General features: G+C 33.2%; 1 protein-coding gene across 3 annotated transcripts in view; it reads left to right on the forward strand.

Moving 5' to 3' along the window:
* Window positions 1–25,170, forward strand: part of LOC128155234 (uncharacterized) — a 228,681-nt gene that overhangs the window by 103,531 nt on the left and 99,980 nt on the right. For 2 of the 3 annotated variants that reach the window (XR_008239583.1, XM_052816843.1), the window contains exon 7: window positions 4,733–4,867. The exons of the other annotated variant lie outside the window; for it this stretch is intronic. Coding sequence is in view for 1 of the 2 variants with exons in the window: in XM_052816843.1 (XP_052672803.1) it covers window positions 4,733–4,867 (135 nt within the window). In the remaining variant the exon portion in view is untranslated. The remainder of the gene's footprint in view (window positions 1–4,732; window positions 4,868–25,170) is intronic. 3 annotated transcript variants of the gene reach the window in all.

Here is a 25,170-nt window from a genome sequence, read left to right on the forward strand (position 1 = left end):
AATCAATCAATTAAATTATTTAATATGTTTTTTGTTTAGATCTACAAACTTAAATTTGCGTTTAAGCACTTTGATTATTATCGATCATTACCACATACATATCAATGACTTTTCAAAAATCTTGATTGAAAATCTCTTCATTTTTTGGGTGAGTGTTATACGTAGGAACAGTGTTTTTTTATACCCAGGCTCCAAAGGAGAAGGGGTTACACTGTTTTACCCTTGTGTGTGTGTCTGTCTGTCTGTCCGTCTATCTGTCTGTTCATAACAAAAATTTCTGTCGCATTTTTCTTAGCAACTATTTATTGCTGATGCTTCAAATTTGAAGACACTATTTGTTTAGGCATACCATATTGTGGGATGTATTTTTGTACCAATCAGACGTCAACTACCTGTTAAATGGCGACTTTGTTTGTTTTTAACCTAAATTTCAAACAAATTTTCATCAAAGATTTCTCAGCAACTATTTTTCGCAGATGCTTGAAATTTCAACCCACTATTTTTTACGGCATGCCATATCGTGGGATGTTCTTGTACCAATCGGATGCCAACTTCCTGTGAAATGTCAACTTTGCTTTTTTTGCATATTCACATCAGAGCGGTGGTATCACTAGTGAGCATTGGATTGTTTTTAACATTTTACACCCAACTTTTGGGGGTGCTTATTATACACGGGTGCGTTTTATGCATATGGTATTTAGTTCTTATAAATGTACAATTTTGGTAAATTTTAATGAGTTTGTATCATACTAAGGTGACAATTAGGAATCATGGATTTCTTGATTGTATTGCATATGATTATTATGGCTTATGGCCATCCAGTTACCAGATAATCTTTACGGCAAAGAGTTCACAATTATCTGAACATGGGCGACACAAAATAGTTCTATCCGAATGTTTTGTTTGTTGTTCGATATAAACATCTTTAAGCAAGATTATATTTTTCCGTTTGTTAATTATCACTTATGTTATTGTATCCAATATGAATTAACTTTGTTTAAATAAACTCGAAATCTAACGCAAATGAATATTAAATGCAGGCCGTTTTTGCATATAGCCCCCCGCCATGCATCACACAGTGCCGCCATGCTTCCCGCTATGCAAACTTGTATGTATTTTAAGCAAAAAATCTTTTTCCAATTATTTCAAAATTAACAGTGATAAGTAGATGTAAAATTGTCGTTATTCTGTTCAATCTTCATAAAAACGTTTGCACCAGCAGAGAGCGTCACTAACTTCGATCGACATCAATATCTCAGCAAGGGGGCACACGTGGTTAACTGTTAAAGGACTGAACTTATGATTGAGATATATTGAAACTGAGTTTATAATATGGTAATAAATGCATAAATAGAGGAGTGATTACTTCTGTACTTGTTTTGATAAAATGTGCCTTCTTCAACACCTCCAACATTATCGAATGTTGGTGATTTTCCAAGATCTAGAAATAGCACAATGTTCCTTCGATGGTGATTGAACTTATTTATTTGCCGTAAAAATATTGGAAACTTGAGCAAAGAACTATATATGATATGAGTTAAAGTTGGTTCCCATAATTCACTGTTTTTAAAAGTGTTTCTGGTAAAATAAAATGTTATATTTTAGTAGAGTTGATAAAAATTAAATTTTTTACCTTTTTTTTTTTTTTTTACTTCTTTGCACTCACTGGCAGTATATGACGTCAGAAGTGATTTCTATAATCCAATCAAAATCAGTCAAAAATATACATTTTTCTTATCTTTTTGTGAATGGGAAATATAGAGCACATGCTTGAGCAAGGAAATTTTTTTGGTCACTTATTAGCCTTGGCTAGATACGTACATCTCTGATTAAAATAATATTTTGTTAGTTCAAGCATGCGCTCTATGTTTTCTTAAAGAAAAACTGCTTGAAAACAAGCTGTTTTATGCTAAAAATGCAAAAATGGCGGGAAAAGGTTGTCTTTACCATGTCATATTTCTAAATTGTGGGCAGTTAATTGAATCAAAATGAACATTATGTTAAAACATCACATATATAATTGAACAAAGAATTACAGTTAAATGATGATGTTCATTTTAGGGGGCCATTTCAGGCCCATATCATATATAGTCCTTTACAAAACAAGTTTGCTGTAATTGCATAGTTCTGCCTGTTTCTTGCCCCCCCCCCCCCCCCCCCCCCAAAAAAAAAAACAGTTTATCTCTGCATGTATAAAAGAAAAAAAATAAAACAGAATGTTTTAGAACTGCTTTGTGAATCTATATTTCTTATAATAGCTTGTGAAGGTCAGGCTCTTAAAAAAATTGATATTGAAAAAAAATGCTTTTAGTTTTGCAAGAAAAAAACCAGAAAAATATGAATAATTCTACATGTATGAATTACAAATAAAATGAAATAATACTTGTTGATGTAGATTTCATGAGAATGCATTAATTAGGGCCCCGCAAGGATTTGTGGGTGCCCTATAGTAATCACTCTGTCCGTCCGTCCTTCTGTCCGTCCGTCTGTCACTCTTCCGTCCACAAATTTTCTGTTTTTTTCTAATAACTTTTTTCATGGTTGCCCAATCAAGTTCAAATTTGGTATGGTAGTTCAGTAGGCAGAAATACATATTTTGATGCTAAGTTTGGTTCTCTATGTATTCTGGTTGGAGCTGGGATGGTGGGATAGATTCCTTAACTATGCATAATAATGAATGGGCAAAGAGAGATAACTGCTGAGAATGTTACCATTCTATACTTGGAAGGTTGTGCAATATTTGTCCTTTGGGATTAATTAACCTTCCACAGGAAGAAAATCTTAAGCTTTATCTTTGAACTTTGTTTTGAAGTTAAGGTCAATTTTTAATGATGTGTAGTATTGTGTACATTCTTTGAAATATGGATTTAAAATATATAATATTCATACTTTATTTTGGTTAAAATACCATACACAATGATTTATGATAATTTTATTGAATTCTAAAATCAAGATATATATAAAGTTATCCTTTTTCACTATTTTATTTTTTAATTATTAATTTTATTTCTTTCTGCCTTTATGCTGTTAGGTTTAACAGGTAATCAGATAATAACCCCATTCTGTCATTTCTGAAAAAAAAGTCTTATTGTAAATTAAGAAGAAAAGGATGAGAGAGCAGAACAATTAATCCCCTGGGATTAATTATCTTGCCTGCTGTAGAACATTTAGAGGCTTATCTCTATCTGTCATATGAAGATTAATGAACACCTTTGTCTGCAACTGATGTTTGTTTTGAAGTTGAGGTCAACCCTGGGTGATACAATGTATTTGCATTCACTGTAGGCTTGCATTTTATAAAACACCTGTTTAAATCTTTTTTAAATGCACATTTAATTTAGTTTATTTTATAAGACATGAGGTTATCCCTGTTTTATGCAGATACAAGGTTACTAATTAGAGTTTTTGGACATTCAGGAATTATCTTGAAATTTTAAAAATGCAGTTGTTACTTATAATTTTCATATATTTTTTTTACCACCTTATATATATTGCAGTTCTTTACATCTTATGCCGGGCATTTATTTTTCATCATTGTTAATATAAAGAGGATGGAATTCAAAGTTTTTTTCACTTCTCTATATTAATTGTCAAAGCGGGGCCCTTCCTGACTGGTCAGTTTTCTAGTTATAGTACATAACATGCAGTACATTTCATCATATGGTTATATTATTTTTACGCGCAGTGATTTCGCGCTGGCTGTGGCGCTTATACGGTGCACCATGCACCAACTCTGCAAAACTCTCCCCCCCCCCATGCATCAAAAATTTTCTGGGGAAAAGAAGGGAAGAGAACTCTAATGTCATGACATTTTCGCGCAAGTTCATAGTGCGTAGGTATACTGATATTTGAGAGCATGTTGGTTTTAAGTGTTTTTAATTGTGTCTTATATCGTTTAATGAATTTACTGTTAATGTACAAAAATTCAGTCGTTGGATAAAAGAAAGAAACAAATTGTCTCATATTGGAGTTTAATTTAGTCTGACATCATCATAATTAATATTTCATGCAGCCAGTCCATGATTTTCCTTAAAGCAATGGTGGTTTAAATTCAACCAATTGATAAAAAGGCGTCTAGATTTCAGTCCTGTCTGTTCCGGTCACTAAGGTTCGACCAATCAATAAATGGGGCATGTTGATATCGGTCCTGTTAGTTTCTATAGAGCTATGAATTAACTAGTTACTTTCTATAGAGCTATAAATAAACTAAAGTTTCCGTAAGAAATAGAGGGAATCATACTCGATGCATGTAAATATAGTCATATCAAACCCGTAAGCCATTATGGCCCTTCAGGCCTTTGATGTAAAGCTACTCGGCTTAGAGTGAAGTCATTTGGCAATTTATAGTTACTCAGATAAAAATGTGGCCCCTGAACCTATTGTTGAAAACTGTTATTGAATTTCTTAGAGGCAGTGTTTAATATCAGAGCAAACACTCCAATCAAATCTTTGGGTACAAATCTAAGAAAGGATATAAGTTGACATTTTGCAACCTAAATCATTAAAAAATAATTGATTTATCAGTATGTCATAAAATTAGGTCATAATAATTAGATATTTTTGAACATTAAACTACTTCAATCACTTGCATTGATAAGATATTGCAATCAAGGTACACAAGTTTTAAAAACTTACTCAAAAAGATAAATAAGGTGAGCAAATATACTCTTGAAATCAGTTATTCATGATTTTTAACATATCTAATATTAGTTATATGCATGGTGTTTTACAGGAGCCTTTGGTTTATTTTTACTTCAAAGAACACCCTTTATTTGCTGAAAATTTTGCAGACTGGCTAATCCTGGACTTGCTTGACGAAATAATACCAGATACTCTAATTCACGCATTTACATCAACTGACAAATTGGTTTGTAATCATTAATGCATTTATTTATACATTAACATCAGCAGACAAATTGGTTATAGCATGAACATATTGTTTAAAACAAAATTACTTACACAGGTAACTCTCGATAACTAAAGATTTAGGGGACCTTGATTAAACTTCAAGAGATCAAGAGTTTAAGAGATTGGAAGTTTTTAAAAAGAAACCTGAATTTTTTTTCAATCAATTTGGTTCTAAGATTATAGTAACTGGAAGTTTACATTCATAAGCACAATGGTAGAATTATTGTGTACATTTCAACAGTTTTTAGTAGATAAAGTGCTTTTTATAGTTAAATGTTTTAAGTATTTCATGTTTACTTTTAATCACATAGGAATAAAGAGCGGTTTTGTTCCCCGCTAATATCTAGAACGAAAATTTGATTAATTTTCTAGGCTTTTAAACAATCAATCTTTTTTTTTCAAAAATAATATTAAGATGTTTTTAGCTCACCTGAGCTGAAAGCTCAAGTGAGCTATTCTGATCTCATTTTGTCTGTCGTCCGTCTGTCCGTCCGTCTGTCCGTCTGTCCGTAAACTTTTCACATTTTCAACATCTTTTCAAGAACTACTAGGCCAATTTCAACCAAACTTGGCACAAATCATCCTTAGGCAAAGGGGATTCAAAGTTGTGAAAATTAAGGGCCACACCCGTTTTCAAGGGGAGATAATTAGAAATTAATGAAAATTTTCGAGAAATTTTCAAGAACCAGAAAGCCAGGAAAGCTGAAACTTGTGTGGAAGCATCCTCAGGTAGTGTAGATTCAAAGTTGTGAAAATCATGATCCCTGGGGGTAGGGTGAGGCCACATGGGGGTGGGGGGGTGTTAAAGTTTTACATAGGAATATATAAAGTAAATCTTTAAAAATCTTCTTCTCAGAAACTAATCAGCAAGATGATTCTTTATAATTGTTAAAACTTTAGCTCAAGGACAATTCTTCGGCCTCACAAGAAGGTTCAGAGTTTGATGTAGCTAAATATCCCATACATATAAACAATTGTAAAGGATCATTTTGAGAACTGCAATACTCAACATGTGATATGACTATAAAATTGAAGCAGGCAGCTATTTTTTCATTAGAATCTTTTTGTATTACTGTTTTGAGTTATTGCCCTTGATTTATTGATTCTTGATTATTTTAATTGATGCATCCACCGTTAACCAATTATTGTGATGATTATTTTTATACAATAATAAATATTCATTGTATATAAGTTGTTCTGCATAAGAAGTTTTGGGTTAGGCCGGATTAGTTTGTTTATTTTTGATTTCCAATTTTTAGATACTATGAATTATTTTAGGCCGGCCCATATATAGGGACAGTGTCTATTGCATTACGTTGAGAGACTGTTGGGGTATAACTTGAACAGATATGGATAGATTGAGTGTGTGAACATCCCTGCTCTATCTAATCTACGTGTTTTCTAACCTTCGATACAAAGTGTGCGGTCATTCCTGCCCTGTATCGCATTAATACAAGTGTGCAGTCATACCTGATTGTATTGGTGGTGGTTGCGGCGGAGCACTAATGTATGGTCATCCCTGCTGGTGTTCAGGCCTTTCTAGTGCAAGTGTGCGGCACTCCCTGCTTGCGTTAGGTTGAGCTGTTGGCGCTAGTGTGTGGTCTTCCCTGCTTGCGTAAACGTTGGTACCTGTTGAGTTGCGTAGGTGTGCGGTCATCCCTGCCTGCGTAACGTTGAGTCCCTATATATGTGCAGGAGCGGTGATTAAAGTCTGCTCTTGTAAATATTGGCAGCAATCAGGGCTATCCGAGTTCCAATGGGGAAAATGGATTTTATTTTTACAGGATCTACATGTATTATTGTACATTGTCCAGATTGTTTGTATTATGACTCCATTAAGCTGACTTTATCATACCTATTGTTCCTCAGGTGAGCGATGTGGCACATGGGCCTCTTGTTTATCATTACTAGAGCAGACATTTTTTGTTAGTAATCGAAGCTTTTTATGTTTACGCACATATCAATTTGTATGCATGCTGATTTTGAATTGTAACACAATACAAAAAATGTAAAATTTAAAGTAGTCCTAGTATCGCACTACGTCATAATACGGATTTTACAATATTGGTTCGACTTTTACAAAGCGTTTTTGATACCCGGTATTGATTTTGCTCTACATCGCTGTTGTAAACAATGGCAATAATAAGCAATTAGAACGGTAATATATGTATTCTATGAGAGATAGAAATGATTAATGTTGAGTAACTCGATACTGTTTTGTAAAATGAAAAACGAAGTTTCTGATTAACCAGGATCTCGGCTATGCTTATATCTTTTCTGTTTTGACCCCCCCCCCCCGCCCCCCAGAATTTTTCATTTTCTTTTACTAAAAGGGTTTACTTGGTTTAGAGCTTATAGCGTGAAAAGTAATCCATCAACATATAATTTATTTTACCAAATCTTTTTTCTAAGATGTCAATCTATAGAATAAACACCATGAATTTAAGTTTGAGTCCATAAAATAGTAAAAAAATTACCAAACGCAATACTAGCATTGCATTTGCATTTTTTGTATTCTATTTTGATACATCAGGTCCATAAAGCGTACTTTATAACTAACAAAAATTTGCGCTAAATTATTGACGAGATATGGCTTAAATAAATATTTATACTCTAGTTTGTATGTTCAGTTCTAATTTTCACAAAATTGGTAATTATTTCTAGAAAAAACGGACGTCTGGCAAATTTCATAATTGTCAATAATTTTCGCAAGGGGGTACACCCGTCTGAGAGGTGATAACAAACAAACTAGCATGTAAGCATATTACATATTTTCTTTTGTATATGTATTGCTATAGAAAGTATATTTATCATTTAAAGCTAAGCTTTTAATGATTGAGCCCATTTAGTGCCGAGTATATAGGACAACCTTAATGCAACTTACCTTTTCATAATGATAAAACTACATGAAGTCACAAAAAATATCGCTTTTTAGGTATTGTCCAAATATCCAACTTCGGAGATAAATGGTTTTTTAAAGTGCAAATACACCCCTATTTCGTGCAAATACGATCAATAGTAAATTAAATCCGGGTCTTTTTAAACATGTTAAAAGTCTGCCAACACATGTAGCACTTTGCAAGATGATTTCTTGTAGAACCCACGTTTCCATGGAAAAGACGCCATATTTTGTAACAGTGCGCATGCGTAGACTTGATCCAGAAACGGAGTCCAAATTGCTTGCAGAAATTCACTTCTGTTGACTCCGTTTTCGGAGTCCGACTAGACTGGTCATACGGTTATCTAAATGAATGAGTGAGATAAAACCAACAGAAAATATGCAAAATTATATGGACTAACAAATACAATCTTAACTTTAATATTAAATAACTACCAAAAATGATTAGCGGAAAACAAAATCTCAAAATTTGTTCGAATTTCCTCAAGATATTCCTTGTAGACTTTATAAATATAACTCAATATTATGGTGTTCAATTTAATCAAGAATGTAAAATTCTTAGAGGTTTGTAAAGTAAAACTTCATTAACTTGTATTCAGATATATATTCACTAAACATATATACCATTCTGTTAACTAAGATTTTAAAAACAACCAGGGGGGAAACATGGTAATTCTTAATTTTAGCAATTGCTATCATTTTATTTTCAAAAAACAACTCACAAATTTTGCTTTTGACATTTGCAGTTATTTATATTCAAATTTTGGAGCTCAAAATAGTGATAATTAATTAAACCATTAACAAAAGTAAAGATTTCAATAATATTTGATGTATACATTTATTTTAAAACAATATTTTTGATATTTTTAAATCAGTATAAAACCTTTTAACTGAAAATGATCGAATATCTCAAACCTTATAGCCACCCTTCCCCTTAAAGAAAATAAAGCAAAAGAATATTAAGTGGTATTATTAAGGTCTTCCTTTTCTAATGGAAGTCCTTATTGTTATTGCTTAATTGTTTCTTTTCCCCTATTATTAAGGTCTTCGGTTTCCAACAGAAGATCTTATTAAGGTCTTCCATTTCCAACGGAAGACCTTATTGTTTTTGTTTGGTTTCTTCTTCCCTATTATTAAGGTCTTCCGTTTCCAATGGAAGACCTTATTGTTATTGCTTTTTGTTTCTTTTTCCCTAGTATTATTTTTTTTCTTCCTATTTTTGTGCACGCAATTTCTCAGAAACAGCTTGGCCGATCTCAGTCAAATTTTCGGATGTGATAGATATTGGTCTGAACCTGATTGGAAATTTTTTGTATTGATGACATCACTTCCGTTTTTGAGATATTGAGATTTTTCTAATTTTAATATGGGTATTTTGTCTTCTGTCGTTCTCCTAAACTATAAAAGATATTAAGCTCAAATTTCTACGGTTGGTAAAGGAAAGATTGAAGTTTTGCATGATTGTTGTTTTGTATGTTTAGCACTACTGACACTAAAGCTCGCCAGGGCTCGAAAATTGAAATTAAAAAAGTGTCGCAATTTTTGTGCTTTTCTCTCTTTATCTCTTTTCTGGAAAATATTTTATTAAAACATGTAATGTAAAAAAGGGTTATATTTACAAGACCTTTCAGCTGATATCAGGAAAAAGGGGCTTTCCCCTCAAATTAGGGACCTTGAGGGCTCTAAAGTCTTTTTCCTATAGCTCTCCACCGAGGGATATTTTGTAATAGATTATAGAAGCAAATATGTTTATCTCACAGTTATGAAGCCCAGCAGTATAACGATTTTCTCATGTGTTGCGTAATCAAGGGTTTTTAGGGGTCAAAAGTCCAAAACTATCTCAAAAAGCAAAAATATTTTGAAATACAGTATAAAAGAAAAGATGCTCAAAATGATGTACTTAACAACATGCAACCTTAAAAATTGGCCCAGTGGCCCCAATAAGAAGATAAGGGACCGGCCCCTAAAACATCCTTTCTCTGATATCTCAAGAATGGTAACGAATTTCTAAACAATGTTTGAACAAAATGTCTTTATAATCAAACGACCTTTCATTTGATACCATGAAAAAAGGGACTGGCCCCTAATACATTGTATTAGAGACCTAGAGGGTTTTAAAGTCTTTTTCCTATAACTCTTTACCAAGGAATATCTCGTAATAGATTATAGAAACAAATATGTTTATCTATCAGTTATGTAGCTTAACAGTATAATGGTTTTCTCATGTGTTACATGATTAGGGATTTTTAGGGGTCAATGTCCTAAACTTTGATCACCTATATCTCAAAGAGAAAAAAATATTTTGAAATGCAGTATAAAAGAAAAGATGCTTAAAATGGTGCACTTAACAACATGCAACCTTAAAAATTTGGCTCAGCGGCCCCAAAAAGGAGATAAGGAACTGGCCCCTAAAATCAAAAATATTTTGAAATGCAGTATAAAAGAAAAGATGCTTAAAATGATGTACTTAACAACATGCAACCTTAAAAATTTGGCTCAGTGGCCCCAATAAGGAGATAAGGAACCGGCCCCTAAAACATTCTTTCTCCGATATCTCAAGAATGGTAACAAATTTCTAACCAATTGTTGAGCAAAGTGTCTGTAAAATTAAATAACCTTTCATCTGATACCAAGTGAAAGGGTCTGGCCCCTAAATGTAGGGAGATTTAAACGTTTTTCACAGATATCTCAACAACTCAAGAATTTCTAAACACTTTTTATCCCCTCGCGCAACTTGTTGCGAAGGGGATATAGCATCGCTACCGTGCATGTGTGTGTTCGTATGTGTGTATGTATGTGTGTGTGTATGTATGTATGTATGTGTGTGTGTGTGTGCACTCCATTTCAATTTTCTAGTAAATTGATAAAAAACCTTCCAATAGAATTTCCTCTACCTTTGCAATGTCATATTAATTGGTCAAATTTTTATGCAAAAAATTACACCATTGTAAAGGAGGGGGGGGGGCATACATTATGACAAAATCGTTCAAAACTAAAAAATATTTATCATAAATTGCACACTTCTGTAAAATAACAAATAAAAAATGCATGTGCCTTTCCAAACCATTAATACTATTACAAATTATTATTTCATTGACGCAATGTCTTAATATATTTTGTATACGAATTATCAATCGAAATCTCTGAGTAAGAGTTATCAATCTTCCGCTTCACTTCTTTGAAACCAAAGTGAAAGTAAGCAGTTCAAATCATCAACTTGATATTTTTTGGATTAAGATCTAGTACAGGTAAAAAAAATGTAGTTTTTGCAGTAATGAAGGGGTTAGTAGAATGTGGTCTTCTCATTAACATCTCATATATTGCTAAATAATGGATCCCTACACAAAATAACTCATGTCGCGAGGGGATGCTCCGCTTAGCGGTGCCCTTGTGGAACAAAGCTCTTACACCTGAAACAAAATTGTATCTGACCCTTAAAATGTAGACCCTCTTTTCCTATTTTAAATCATGTTTAGCTGTTTTAAGAACTAAATTTGTACGTTGTATTACGTATACATGTATGTATCACCTTGAGTTTTAAATATAGTAAAATCAAGATCGAACATAAATCTCAAGTTCTAAAATGAGACGGAAGACCTCCTCGTTGCTTGCAACGAGACCTTGTCTAGTTATTATATGTTTTTCTTACAAATTTTGTGCACGCGAGTTCTCAGAAATGGCTCAGCCGATTTTCATGAAACTTTCAGATCTGATAGAAATTGATCTGAACCTTATTGGAAATTTTTTATTTCAATGACGTCATTTCTGTTTTAGAGATATTGGCGTTTTAGCAATTTTTAGAGGGTCAGCTTGTCCGTTTAACTGCTCCTAAATGACAAAAGATATCAAATTCAAATTTTCAGGAATTGTAGATGAATAATTGTAGATTTGTATAAAGTGAAATATTTATTTCTGGCGCAAAAGGCGCCGAAGCGTGCCTGGACCCGAAAATTAAGATATAAAAAATGTAGTGATTTTCTCTGGTTTTCTTTATATATCTTATTTATCGAAAATATTTTGTTAAAACATGTTGAACAATTTAAATTTATTTTTACAAGATCTTTCATTTGCCATCAAGAAAAAGGGGCTAGTCCCTCGATTACTTATATCACAAAAAGGACAAATATTTTGAAAAGCATTATAGAAAATAAAAGATGCTTAAAATGATGTTCTAAACAATATTCAACCATTATAATTTCGATTTGTGGCACCAATAAGGATTTAAGGGGCCAGCCCCTAAAACGTTCTTTCCCTACAACAGAAATAAAATAGTCTCTGCCCTTGAATGAAGACTCTTTTCTTTTATTTTCAAATCATGTGTAGCTGTTAAAAAGCAAAGGTCATACATACATGTATCTCAAGTTCTTAAATCGGACGGAAGACCTCCTCATTGCTCGCAACGAGATCATTTCTAGTTGTTATTGCTTTGTTTCTTTTCCCCTTTTATTATTACTTTTTTTTTACTGTCACCTGAGTCACTCAGGTGAGCTATTGCAATTGGTCTAAGTCCGTTGTCGTGCATCTGTGCGTCGTGCATTAACATTTTTTTAAATTTTTAACTTCTTCTTGAAAACTACAAGGCCAATTGTTTCCATTTTTAGTGTGAAGCATCTCTATGGTAAGAGGAATCATGGCTCTACCTCCCCCGTGGGCCCAGGCTTGGAAATATGCAAAAAAGCTAAATTTTGAAAAAACTTCTTCTCTACTCCAACACATGAGGAAAAAACTGAATGCATGGTTATGATTTCCATGAAGCCCTCTACTAAAATTGTGAAATTCATGGCCACTGGGTCAAGGGTTCAGGCTAGAGAGTTGGGCCACTTTGGCCATGTAGTGAAAATGTGTTAAATCTTAGAAAATCTTCGTCTCTACTCCAATATATATTTGAATAAAACTGAATACATGGTTATGATGTCCACAGACTCCTCTACCTAAATTGTGAAATTCATGACCTTCTGGAACAGGGGCTTATGCCCTAGGGTGGAACCAATTTAGCCATATAGTAAAAATGTATTAAATTTTGGAAAATCTTCTTCTCTACCCCCATTCACTGAATGCATGGTTATGATGTACACAAACTCCTCTACCTAAATTATGAAATTTATGGCCCCTGGGTCAGTGGTTTAGGTCGTGGGGGGGGGGGGGATATGGCCATATAGTGTTAATGCACATAATGTTTAAAAATCTTCTTCTCTACAGACACAGAATAAAAACTAACTGCATATTTAGAAAAAAAAAACATCCTGTCATCTTTAATAATTTTTCTTGTCACCTGCATGTAAGGCAAGGGTTTTGGCTTGGAAGGGGGGGGGGTATGTATTTGTCTTATTTTATTCTGCTAAAAAATTTCAATGAAAGAAATGAGTTAAGTTACATGTTTAGATAAGAAAAATAATGAAGAAGTCGATCAAAGTTATCGATATGATATTGTGAAAGCATTTGAAGAAGTTCAGGGAACAGGATTATAACAGCTATGGAGTTATCTTCCCTTGCTTCTTCAAAATGGAATTATCTTCCTTAGCTTGTTCATATTTACTAATTAATCATTAAATATAATATAATTAAGAAGTTGTATGATCAAAATAGTTATACAAGTATTTTTATTATTTGAAACAAAAACAGTTTTAATTTTAAAAAAAATAAACAAGTAGACTTGTTAGTAGTAAAGTTATACACTACGGCCAACACAGATCCTGTATTTTCCCGCTAAACCGTGATGGTGTTTTAATCCTTTCCGCAATACACTGTCGCGGTATATTGCCATCGCGGTGGGGAGCCACGATTTTACTGCGATGGTGTTAGACACCGTAACAGGTGTGTGTTCTAAATCATTGGGATTAAACTGAAAATTAGAAAAAAGGGCTGTATTAATTATTGTTAGAATTTAATTATAGATATTATTAGATGAAAAATTCATTTATTTATTTTTTTTATTGTATTTAACAAAAACTTCAAAAAAACTATTGCTACATGTATTTTGTTAATAATGTACAAGAGTCCCAAACATAGCAATGTATTACGCAAGTCATGCATATACGTGAACTTGAAAATTAGTAATATTTTAGAAGACAAATATTACGTGATGTACTATTATGAGGTCGCTCCCTTAGGCATCAACTCAACATGCATGTCTCCCCTTAATCTGACTTTTATTCAACTCATTAACTACTCTCCACCTCTCTCTCTCTCTCTCTCTCGTTTTAAATAAATAAGATGTTATGTGCATTGATGTAAGTTATCTTAAATGGTCGGTGTTAATTATTGTTTAGGCAACAGTATGGTCAATCATGCAAAAATTACACGTTGCAGGACAAGTGTCACCTGAATAAACATCCCGCTACATGGGTCCCGCGTCTAACGTCTTGAGCCATTTTAATGACCAAGTAGGTGTTAAAATAGGTAACAATTGCATATACACAGCCACTTCGAGGTATAAAAGAGTAAAAAAAAACCAATAGATTATGAATTATGGGACTGCAGTTTGACTTAGAGGGATCAAGGGTTTCGAAAGATCAGTTTAATAAATTTGCTCTGTTATATTGGGAAAAAAATAAGGACTGGAGACTCACGATTGAAGTGAGATCCATCAAGATTTACCTCTAAAGTATTAATACATGTGGCCGTTTAAAAAAAAAACATAAAATATTAAAGGAGTTTGATATATGGCATGCAATAACGCGTTATTATATGAAGGCAACAATAAATATCGTACACGCTTGTCCGATTTTTTTGTGCTTCATGTATTTAGCTACTTATTTGAAAAACCAGAAAGTGACTCGCAATAAAAGCAGCGATGTCGATCATAAGAACTACTGTCAAGGGCGCTACTTCAAAGAGAGAAATATTTTGTGATAAAGATCTGTTTCCTTTCTATTAATACCAAACAGCCAATTATAAACATGCGTTTTAGATATTTTGCAAATCAGTTGTAAAAAGAGACACGGAATACCCCATATGATTGTACATATTAGTTTTCCCCATCAATATATAATTATCCATTGAAGCAGCTTCCAATTGGCTTAGCAATTTTTCCTCAATTCATTTAGTTTTATATTAAAGGTAAATGGACAAAAATATAAAAGTCAAATCATTTACTCATTATTTTTCTTATCAGTGAGCGGAAATTTAAGACTAAAATATTATCATTATTTTATCAAATGAAACTAGATGCTGTCATTAGACAGTTATAAATACCCGCACCATGTGTTTGCCCCTAAATAACACTTTTTTGTACCAGTTTAATTAAAAATGAAAGCTATATGCAAGCTCCGGTAATACAATTAAAATTTATAATTTTCATAACTGAAGGATGAGATCCCTTCCCATATGATAATACACATCGTGACATGAGCAGCACTTTATGTGCAATTTGGGGTAGAACTGTTTGCAGTGAATTTTCAGTTAATCAATAATCTTAACATTTTATGTCATGAAAGTATAATGGTCTATAAAATTATTACAAACAAAATTAAAGAATAAATTATGCCCCCTCCCCGTGGCGGTTGCCGGTTTTAGATTTGCTTCTGTGTGCCTACATGAACATCATCGTGTGCACAGATTTAGAGAAGGGGTGGGAGTGAGGGGTCCAGACCCCCCCCCCCCCCTGGAAATTCATTTATATCAATTGTAAAATTACCAAAAATACACCTTGGACCCCAATGCTCTTACAGACATGTAAACGCTCTAACCCATTGCGCTTCAATGTTAGGTAACATTATTTGGGGGGTAAATATTTAATCAATATTCAATATACTTTATTGTTTATCTCAATAGAAAGTATACATGTACATCACAATATGCAGGTGTCCTGCACCACCTTAAAGCTGTAATTTACCTAATAAGATAGTGCAAGTGGATTTGAAGAATAGGTCATAAAAATACATGCATGTTACAAATAAATGATCTTTGTCTGAAGTTACGTACACAACACAGGTCTGCATGTCTCATTAGCGGGTACTAGTTTTACCCAGCTCTTCGATTAGATGGGTTCACGTGTAAACATACATGGGTGTTGCTAAAACGTGGAACGGGAAATGGAACGGAAAGTGGAACGGAAGGGAAAACGGAAAATCTTATCTAATGTTATTTACCTCATAGATTTGTTAATCATGCTAAAACGATATACTTTATTTCCCTTTTTAATTCTTTTTGAAAGATTAGCAATATCAGATTATTTATTCAAGAATATTTATTTCCTCAAAATTAACAGTACATGCATTGACCACTATATTCTGTCCCAAAATATCCTCGATTCACTTTTTGCTGTATATTTATATATACCTCAGGGTTTAAGCGATTCTCATTTAGAAGCATTAAACATTCTCATTATTCTTTCTTTAAAACGTCCTCTCTAGCTTATCAGCTGGTATAAATACACGGCTAAAAATTAAGAAGTCTACGGGGTTTTGCATTTAACAGTCCCGGATGATAGTGTTGAAAAATTGTGCAAGGTCTTCTGAATGACTTCCAAATGGAGAAAAGATGTCAACATTTTCCATTATAAATCGTCCAAATGTGCTGCATGAATATTTTGGGATCGACAGACTATAGTCCCAATATATAATCGGAAAATCAAACCAGGCAACGTCTAGAGCTCTCTATTCGGATCATATGTTTAAAGCTGCTGAAATAAACAACTGCTTAGTAATGCAAACGTAAACAAAATTGCATTGCTAAAAATGCTAGTTTCACAAATTACTAGTTTCACAAATTACCGGGTATTTTAATGTTTACTGTATTTTAATTTTTAATGTCGTCAGTCCTACGGTTTTTTTTCTTCCATCTCAATGATACTGTATCGTCTGTATTATAAAAGATCGTCTAGAACACCGAAAATTCAATTTTGATGTAAGTATATACATGTACATCATATTTGAAATATAAAAATACTCAAAACACGCATAAAACGCTTTCACTAAATGCGTACGTTACGCTGATATGCCAGCAATACCATATAAGAAAAATAAGTAAAAAGTTATAGCTATTATGCTCGTTTAATCATGTGAATGTTTCACAATTCGTATACATTTGATTTTTCCGTTTCGTACTCAACGAAAGCCGAATGAATACAATGCTATAATTGATAGACATTCATATGAATATTAATAAGATAACAACATGTTGATAATCATTCATTAGATATAAATAAAAGATTCAAAGTAAATCGTTTCTGGCCAGTCTATACCCTTTTTAAGCGATAAACGTGATGATATTTTCCATTCCGTTCCATTTTCCGTTCCGCGTTTTAGCAACACCCATGCATACATGTCTGTGTTTTCCGTATGCAGAAAAGGATTAGTTAAGATCAGCTAAAGGAATTCATTATTGTGTTTTAATTGGATTATCATTATGATGTTGACCAATTTAGGTAAGCATAATACATGTAGTAGCAGTAGCACAGTATAATGAGATGCCAGTATACATATATAAGTTCTACTTTCACTTTCTAAATGTGATCTCCCTTTGACAGCATACTGTATCATCATCTTTTAATATTTAAATAAGCTAATCATCGTTACCTATCCTATCGCATTTGTAAAGTTTCTGTCATTTTAGTTGCAAAAGTTAAACGTTATTTTTTTCATTTGTCAGACTGCATGCGCTATTGAGTTGACCCCATCTTGACCCTGTATAGACAATTTCTTATTAAATTTGTGTATTACATGGAAGTAGGTGTAGACACTTATCATTTTTATATGAGTTATAATAGGAAGGAAGGAGTATTTCTTTCTTAATGTATTATAATGCATCAATTGAATACAATTTAGTTGATGACCTTATGGGACTGTTCTGACCCCACGAAACAGGAAAATACAAAATATCTTCTATTGTCATTATGATGCATCAAATGGTGTAAAGTACATTAATGACCCCCAGGTGTTGTCTTTAACCCCCCCCCCCCCCCCCGCCTTTATGAAATAGGAAATTATATGATACACTGTATATTTTGTTAACTTCTGAGATCTGAGATCCTCATCCCTAAACCATATAATTTATTTTTGCTCTTTGTGTCATTGCGCGTAAAATTGTATATAGATTATGCCCCCTTGGAGACACCCTGACATTTTTGAACTAGAAATAATAATGTATTTTATATTATTCATATGTTATACAGTAATGTGGATAATTCATAACCTAATGATGTCACTGCTTTGTTTAGGAGACTTTACAATTGCCCCAAATAGGCGAATACACATGGAAGTGATGCATATAACATTTTGTTTATTAATCTTAAAAATTGAATTAAGCAATTTCCAAAATGTTAATGTGAATCATGAGAGAAAAAGCAATCAAGAAATGATTTAAAATTTGATACTCTACACATGTAAGAATGTATTAAGAAGATTGAATCTTTATAACCAGGTTAGATTGGGGGGGGGGGGGTGGATGTGGAGTATAAACATTTATAATTTGAATCATTTATTGTTATTAATTTTAACGTGTCAATGAATACTACTTATTGACCCCAAGGTAGAAATATGACCTCTGATCATATCTCAATAGATCATTTGTCAATTATGCAAGGTGTAATATAATGTTTTTTAAGAGTAACATTTTTTACCAGTTTATAAAAGCTTTTGGACATCCAAATAATATTTTGATTTTAATAGATCATTCGACAAGGGAGGGGGGAGAGTTTATATTTGGGTTTGTTTGGCAGTGGGGGTTCCAAGTCATATATCTGACAATTTTTTAATGTAATTTAAAATAAGACTAAGCCATACTACAGTCATGAACATGAATAGTATAGAACAAAACACAAACTAATACATGTACATGTATATATACATAGGAAGTATTACAAAACAGATGATTGATCTATATCTGGGTTCTTTAATTGAATCATATATCATGTACATATTATATTATTGTTTCTTTGTTCAAGGCATTAAAGATGGTATGTAGGTCATGATCCCAAGTGCTCTTCCTGAAATTATTAAATATCATAAAAACCATTGAGATCCCCACCTTAATCCAAAGATATTATTCCTCCTTAGGTCATGCAGGCGCATCAGATCATTATGGAATGTAAGTCATGACCCTAAAGGGTCATCCTGACCCCCTTAGAATCAGAAACTGTCAATTATCTTTAAATTATTGATGTTTGATGATCCTATCTCTATTTAATCTTTATTATTAAGTCTCCCGAATGAAATTTGGAGACTTATTGTTTTTGTACAGTTCTTAATACATGTATTATTATTCTTCATCTTCTTTTTCTTCTTTCCTGCTCTGAACTTGTTTCTTAGAGATGGCTGAACAGAATTGTACAAAACTCTAGGATATGATAGGCCTGCATATTATCTAGTTGTGCACCCTGGTTTGATTTTTCTCATTTTGGGTTAGAAAACCACTTTTCAGGGGAGGGAGGTGTCAAAAGGGTGTGGGGTCTAACATTGAACCTTGAAGGAAGAATCGTAGACTCTATTGTAAATGGTAACTTGAAAACGGAGAAAGATAATAATAAAGGGTTTTCATAATCAAATATTGGCTGTTACTGGCAATATATAGGGTTTATTAGATCTGACCCCAGGGGTCATCCCCACCCCCCCCCCACCCCCCAGGAATTTGAAATTACCATATATCTCAGAAACTGTTATAATCATGACCCTTAAACCATATATATTCATGTTTCTGATGTCAATGGGCATCAAATGTTATGTAGGTCATGGGCCCTGTGGGCGGTCCTGACCCCCCTCAAACAGCAAGTCCCTTAATATCTTCAAAACAGTTGAGATCCCCACCCTTGAATATATATATTCTTGTTCCTTGTGTCGAGGGGCATCAAACGGTATGTAGGTCATGGGCCCCGGGGGTGGTCATGACCCCCCTTGAACAGGAAGTGCACGAATATCTCGAAAACGGTTGAGATCCCCACACCTTAACCATATACATTCTTGATCCTTAAAGGGCATCAAAAGGTATGTACCGGTAGGTAATGGGCCTTAGGGTTAAATTTCATTTTTCAAAACCGTAATGTACATGTTCTATGGAACAGTTCCTATCATATCCCAAGATATGATGTGTCTATCCATTAAATTATAAAAGGAGTTCTAGGATCTATGTTTTTTTGAAGTGATAAACGTGATTTTTCTGCTACTTTTTGACTCCCTGGATGAAATTTAAATTTTTAAAACCTTACTGCACATCTATAGAACAGTCCCTATCATATCCCAAGATATTGATTGTCTATCCATTAAATCATAAGAGGAGCTATTGGATCAATGGGGTTTTTTTTGTGATAAATGTCAATTTTCTGCTACTATTTGACTCCCTGGATGAAATTTAAATTTTTAAAACCTTATTGCACATCTATGGGACAGCCCCAATTATATCCCAAAAGATGACGTAGCTACTTCAAAAGTTGTAAGAGGAGTTCTGGGAAACATGTTTTTTGCAAAAAAAACGTCATTTTTTTTTGCCCACTGATCCCCTTAATAAAAAAAAAATTCTGGAACCTGATCACGCCTCAATATGACACCCCCAATCATATTCTAAAAGATCATTTGGCTCCTTCAAAAAAAAAAATGACGTTTTTGAAACCAGTTTTTTGTAAAAAAAAAAAAAAAACAAAAACAAAAAAACGTCATTTTTCAGCCATTAAATGACCCCCAGGACAAAATTGAAAATTCCGAAACCTTATTGCGCATCTATAGAATACCCTAAAACATATTTCTAGAGATGATTTGTCTACTGTTGAAAATGTAGGAGGAGTTCGAGGAAGAAGGTTTTTTGTGAAAAAACATCATTTTTTACCAATTATTTGACACCCAGGACTAACAGAGAATTTTTGAAACCTTTTTACAAAACAACATGATACCCCAAATCAAACTCCAAGAGTTCAGTTTGCTGGTTTATAAGATGTAAGAGCAGTTTGAAAAAGTAGAACGTGACAGACTGACGGACGGAACAGGGTAACAACAATATACCCGAACTTTCTTTAGAAAGTGCGGGTATAAAAATTGTGATAGCTGTTAGTTATTAGACCTAAAACACAACAAAATATCTATTTTCTTCTTGTTTATCGTTTAGGTGCTCATAAAAAAACAGGTAAAAATCCAGGTAAAATCTTTGACCGAAAGCAGACTATTTTTGCTATCACAACACAAATCACACCTATTGTTCTTAATAATACCCAATTATCAAATGTGTGCAAAACGGGAACACACCTTACTCAACACTTGTTGTGCTCTGACCACGTGCCGTTAGAAATTTTATCGAATGTTGAGACCTCTCTCTCTCTCTCTCTCTCTCTCTCTCTCTCTCTCTCTCTTTCATTTTAAATAACTAATATTTTATGATTTTATGTGAACTGGTAAATTTACTGTAGGACATATAGCTGTAACGGCATTCTGATTAAAATGCAGATCTCTACAGAACCGCACATGATGTCGTAACGGGGCGTTTTCAGAAATATAAATCATATCATGGACGTATAAATATAAGTCTGTGTTCATTTATAGAAAAGCTATTCCTGTGTTTATGGGTGTAAAACTATCCGTGCTCTGACCCCGTGCCGTGAGAATTGAGACGCCTCACTCTCTCTCTCTCTCTCTCTCTCTCTCTCCAAAATCAAAATATATAAAATTCTAAGAACTTTTAAAATTAAAAATTTTAATCACATTACGTGTAAAGAAGTTTTTACTTATGCACACAAACACACACAATGTATGTTCATATGATTATTATAATGATTATGCCCCCCTTCGAAGAAGGGAGGGCATATTGCTTTGCTGCTGTCTGTCGGTCGGTCGGTCCACCATCAGTTTCCGTGAAATGAAATTTGGTATACAGATTTATTATGATAATATCTAGGTCAAGTTTGATATTGGGTACGATCGAGCCATTTTCGACAGAGTTATAGCCCTTGGACGTAGAAAAATTCCAGTTATTTGCAGTTCCACTCATTTTCTTTGCAGGGGATGAACATATTGAAATGAAATTTGGTATACAAGTTTATTATGATAATATCTAAGTCAAGTTTGATATTGGGTACGATCGAGCCATTTTCGACAGAGTTATGGCCCCTGGACGTAGAAAAATTCCAGTTATTTGCAGTTTCTGCTCATTTAATGAACAGGGGATGAACATATTGAAATGAAATTTGGTGTACAGGTTTATCATGATAATATCTAGGTCAAGTTTGATATTGGGTACGATCGAGCCATTTTCGACAGAGTTATGGCCCTTGGACAGAGAAAAATTCCAGTTATTTGCAGTTTCCGCTCATTTCCTTCGCAGAGGTTGAACATATTGAAATGAAATTAAGTATACAGGTTTATCATGATAATATCTAGGTCAGATTGATATTGGGTACGATCGAGCCATTTTCAACAGAGTTATGGCCCTTGGACTTAAAAAAAAATTACAAATATTTACAGTTTACGTTTCTTTTCTTTGTGAATGTTTCCCAGGGAGGGGGGCATAAGTGTTTCACAAACATCTCTTGTTCAAAGAAGGTGTTGCAATTCCTATGCTAATTTTCCCTAAAGGAGTTGCAGATAAAATAGAAAAATCAAAGTTACAGAATTCGATGTAAATCTTTTTTTCATGCAACGTTGTACATAAAGCAGTGTATAATTTTATTTGGAAAGTTTGTAGTAACTTATTTAAGACCATGAAATAAATTTGAAAATGGTTACACACAAATGTGGCAGAATTCACGCTATATAAAAGGGAAATCCTCATTATTGTGAAAAAATGCCTCCTTGAAACAAAATTAATTTAATCTTAACGTTTGGAGTAAGACAATTTCTTGAAAACTGCCATTTCCGATTTTTGTTTCAAAGAGGCATGTTTTTAATAAATCTGACTTTTTAAGTCATGTCTAGGATAGTCGAGTGGTAACGCAGTTAGAATAGATTAAAACTGTGTCTTATATTTTTGACTGGGTTCGAATCCCGAAAAAGTTGGAATTTTTTTTTAAATTAAATTTCTTTTAATGGCATGGAAAGATAATGTGTAGAGATAATTTAAGAATGTCAGAATTAAGTTATTTAAACTCTTGTTAATGTAATATTTTGCATGCCTGCTTATTTTGTTTTTAACATTACTGTGTGAGGTCCGCGTTATAAACTTGAAAAACATTTTCTTCTGAACAAAAGATTTTAAAACAATGTACTTAGTACTGTATGCATCAATGTAGAAAGTTGATTTTTCACCCTTTTTATGAAATAAACGGATATGCTGATTTCAAAGTTATACATGCACAGGTTGTTAAAAGCAAACAAAATCATCAGTTTAGAAAGTTTGAATCGGTGATGAAGCAATAGGTTACTGAAATTTTGTACTTTTTTTACTAGACTTAGCGTTTATTTAGATACTTTAAAAACATAGGATGATTATAATTACAACTCTGACGGTTTTGAAGAGCCAGAATAAGATTTATTCATGTATCTCAAGAATGCTATTTTAAACACTTTGGACAGTAGATATCAAATTGAGATATGTTAACATTCGAATACAGAAAACATGTATATGGTTATCTTTCTAACTGTATTTGTTGGCTGCCGTGTTCGAATGAAATGCGCGTAAAATGTTTGTTTATTTTGCCTCCGTAGGGAACATACCCGCTATGCAAATATAGTCGTCTACGTAATGTGTCTATATTTAGATGTGACTCTCAAGCGATATGGATATTTAAAGGCCCTTATCACGCACGTTAGGGAATAGTCCCACTGTTTTGCAACACCTTCTTTACATTCATTCAAACAATCACATATATTTATCATCTTAAAAAGTACAAATACTAGATGTAGATATAAAATTTACTGTAGCTGTGTTCTCAATTACTGTCTCCATTTCTGATTAACTCTGGTTATAGTCTGTTTGTTAATTGCATTTTAATCGAGTGTAATGTATATCATTAAGAAGTAATTTCATAGACGATTTTGTAAACATTGTGTTATAAATACATGTTTGCAGAAGAAAAAATTATTTCTCTAAATTTGAATTCAAAAACAAATTTTCATTTGTTTGAAATTAAATTATTCTATAAAAAAAATTTCGCTGTTTGTAAGAACAGACTAATAATATACTTTTATTACCTAATCAAAGGGATTTTTTTTTGTTTTATTACAAATTAAATATTTTCGTTTATTTTGTATGTGTATTCAGATTTGAAAGTGATCTATTGAACTGCCAGTCAATAGACTGCGAACTATTAGACCGCCGGTCAATAAACTGCGATCTATTGGACCGCCGGTCAATAGACTTCGATCTATTGGACCGGCAACATATTTTAGAAAATGTGAAATTGCTACAAGATTAAAAGATAATTTTATTATGTTTATTTTACTATTGTTCTTAACATTTATCTTCATGGTATGAAAACCTTCTGTAATTTATATTTGTAAACACAAAATACTAAACACGGAATTAGGTATTAATATAATTATTTAATGCCTGAACAGTCAATAGACTTGAATTGTTTTCCCTTGGTGCAGGGAACAGCTCAGTATGATCTGAGCTGTTCCCTGCACCTCGGGAAAAATATTCGGGTCTATTGACTGCTCAAGCATTATATAATTGTAAACTATTTGACCCCAAGTCACACTAATTGCTGCAGGTCACCCACCACAACGGCAACCACCCAAATTCTGTATACACATATTTATTCGTAATGTTACGCAATTCCCCCACCTCTGTTGGTTAACTGACACTGCGAAATTTTAACATGTGATGGATTACCCAGAATATTTGATCATTTGAATATTTTTATTTCCCGGGTTTGAACGACCAACATTAATATTGGGTGACCCACTGAATCATACTTTTACCAAATCAGATAGGAAAGTTATAAGTACACACAGTTTAACATCATTTTCCTAAACATACTTAACCTTATTCAATTTACAACAATTGATAAACAAGTTCTGCAACTTATATTAATATCTTTTATTGGCACGAAAGTAAGCGCGAGGGGGTCATTGATGTGGGAAGAAGCCGGAGTGCCCGGAGAAAACCCACGTGTCTTTGAGCGGGCAACCACCTTACCCATTCACATACAACCACTGTCGATCACGGGCTGGGATCGAATTCGGGTCGCAGCGGTGATAAGCAAGTGCATTTTAAAACAAAAAAAATATCTACACATACCATGTTATTCATTAAACGAAATCTTAAAAATTAAAAAGTATTTAAGAGAAATGACCAAGTGTAAGGTATGTTTTGAAGGTAAGAATTAGTTATGAAAGATTGTAAATGAAACAGCAATTATTATCCCCTCTCCCAAGGCTAAATAAGATATTTTGGTGAATTGTTTATTAAATTATTAAATTAATTGATAACCGATAATTGTCAGCGATGAATGTGCCAATTTATTGTATCAAAAATCACGATAATAGTGCCTTTCTTAGTATACT

The sequence above is a fragment of the Crassostrea angulata genome, chromosome 7 (assembly GCF_025612915.1).
Source record: "Crassostrea angulata isolate pt1a10 chromosome 7, ASM2561291v2, whole genome shotgun sequence".
Classification (NCBI taxonomy): domain Eukaryota; kingdom Metazoa; phylum Mollusca; class Bivalvia; order Ostreida; family Ostreidae; genus Magallana; species Magallana angulata.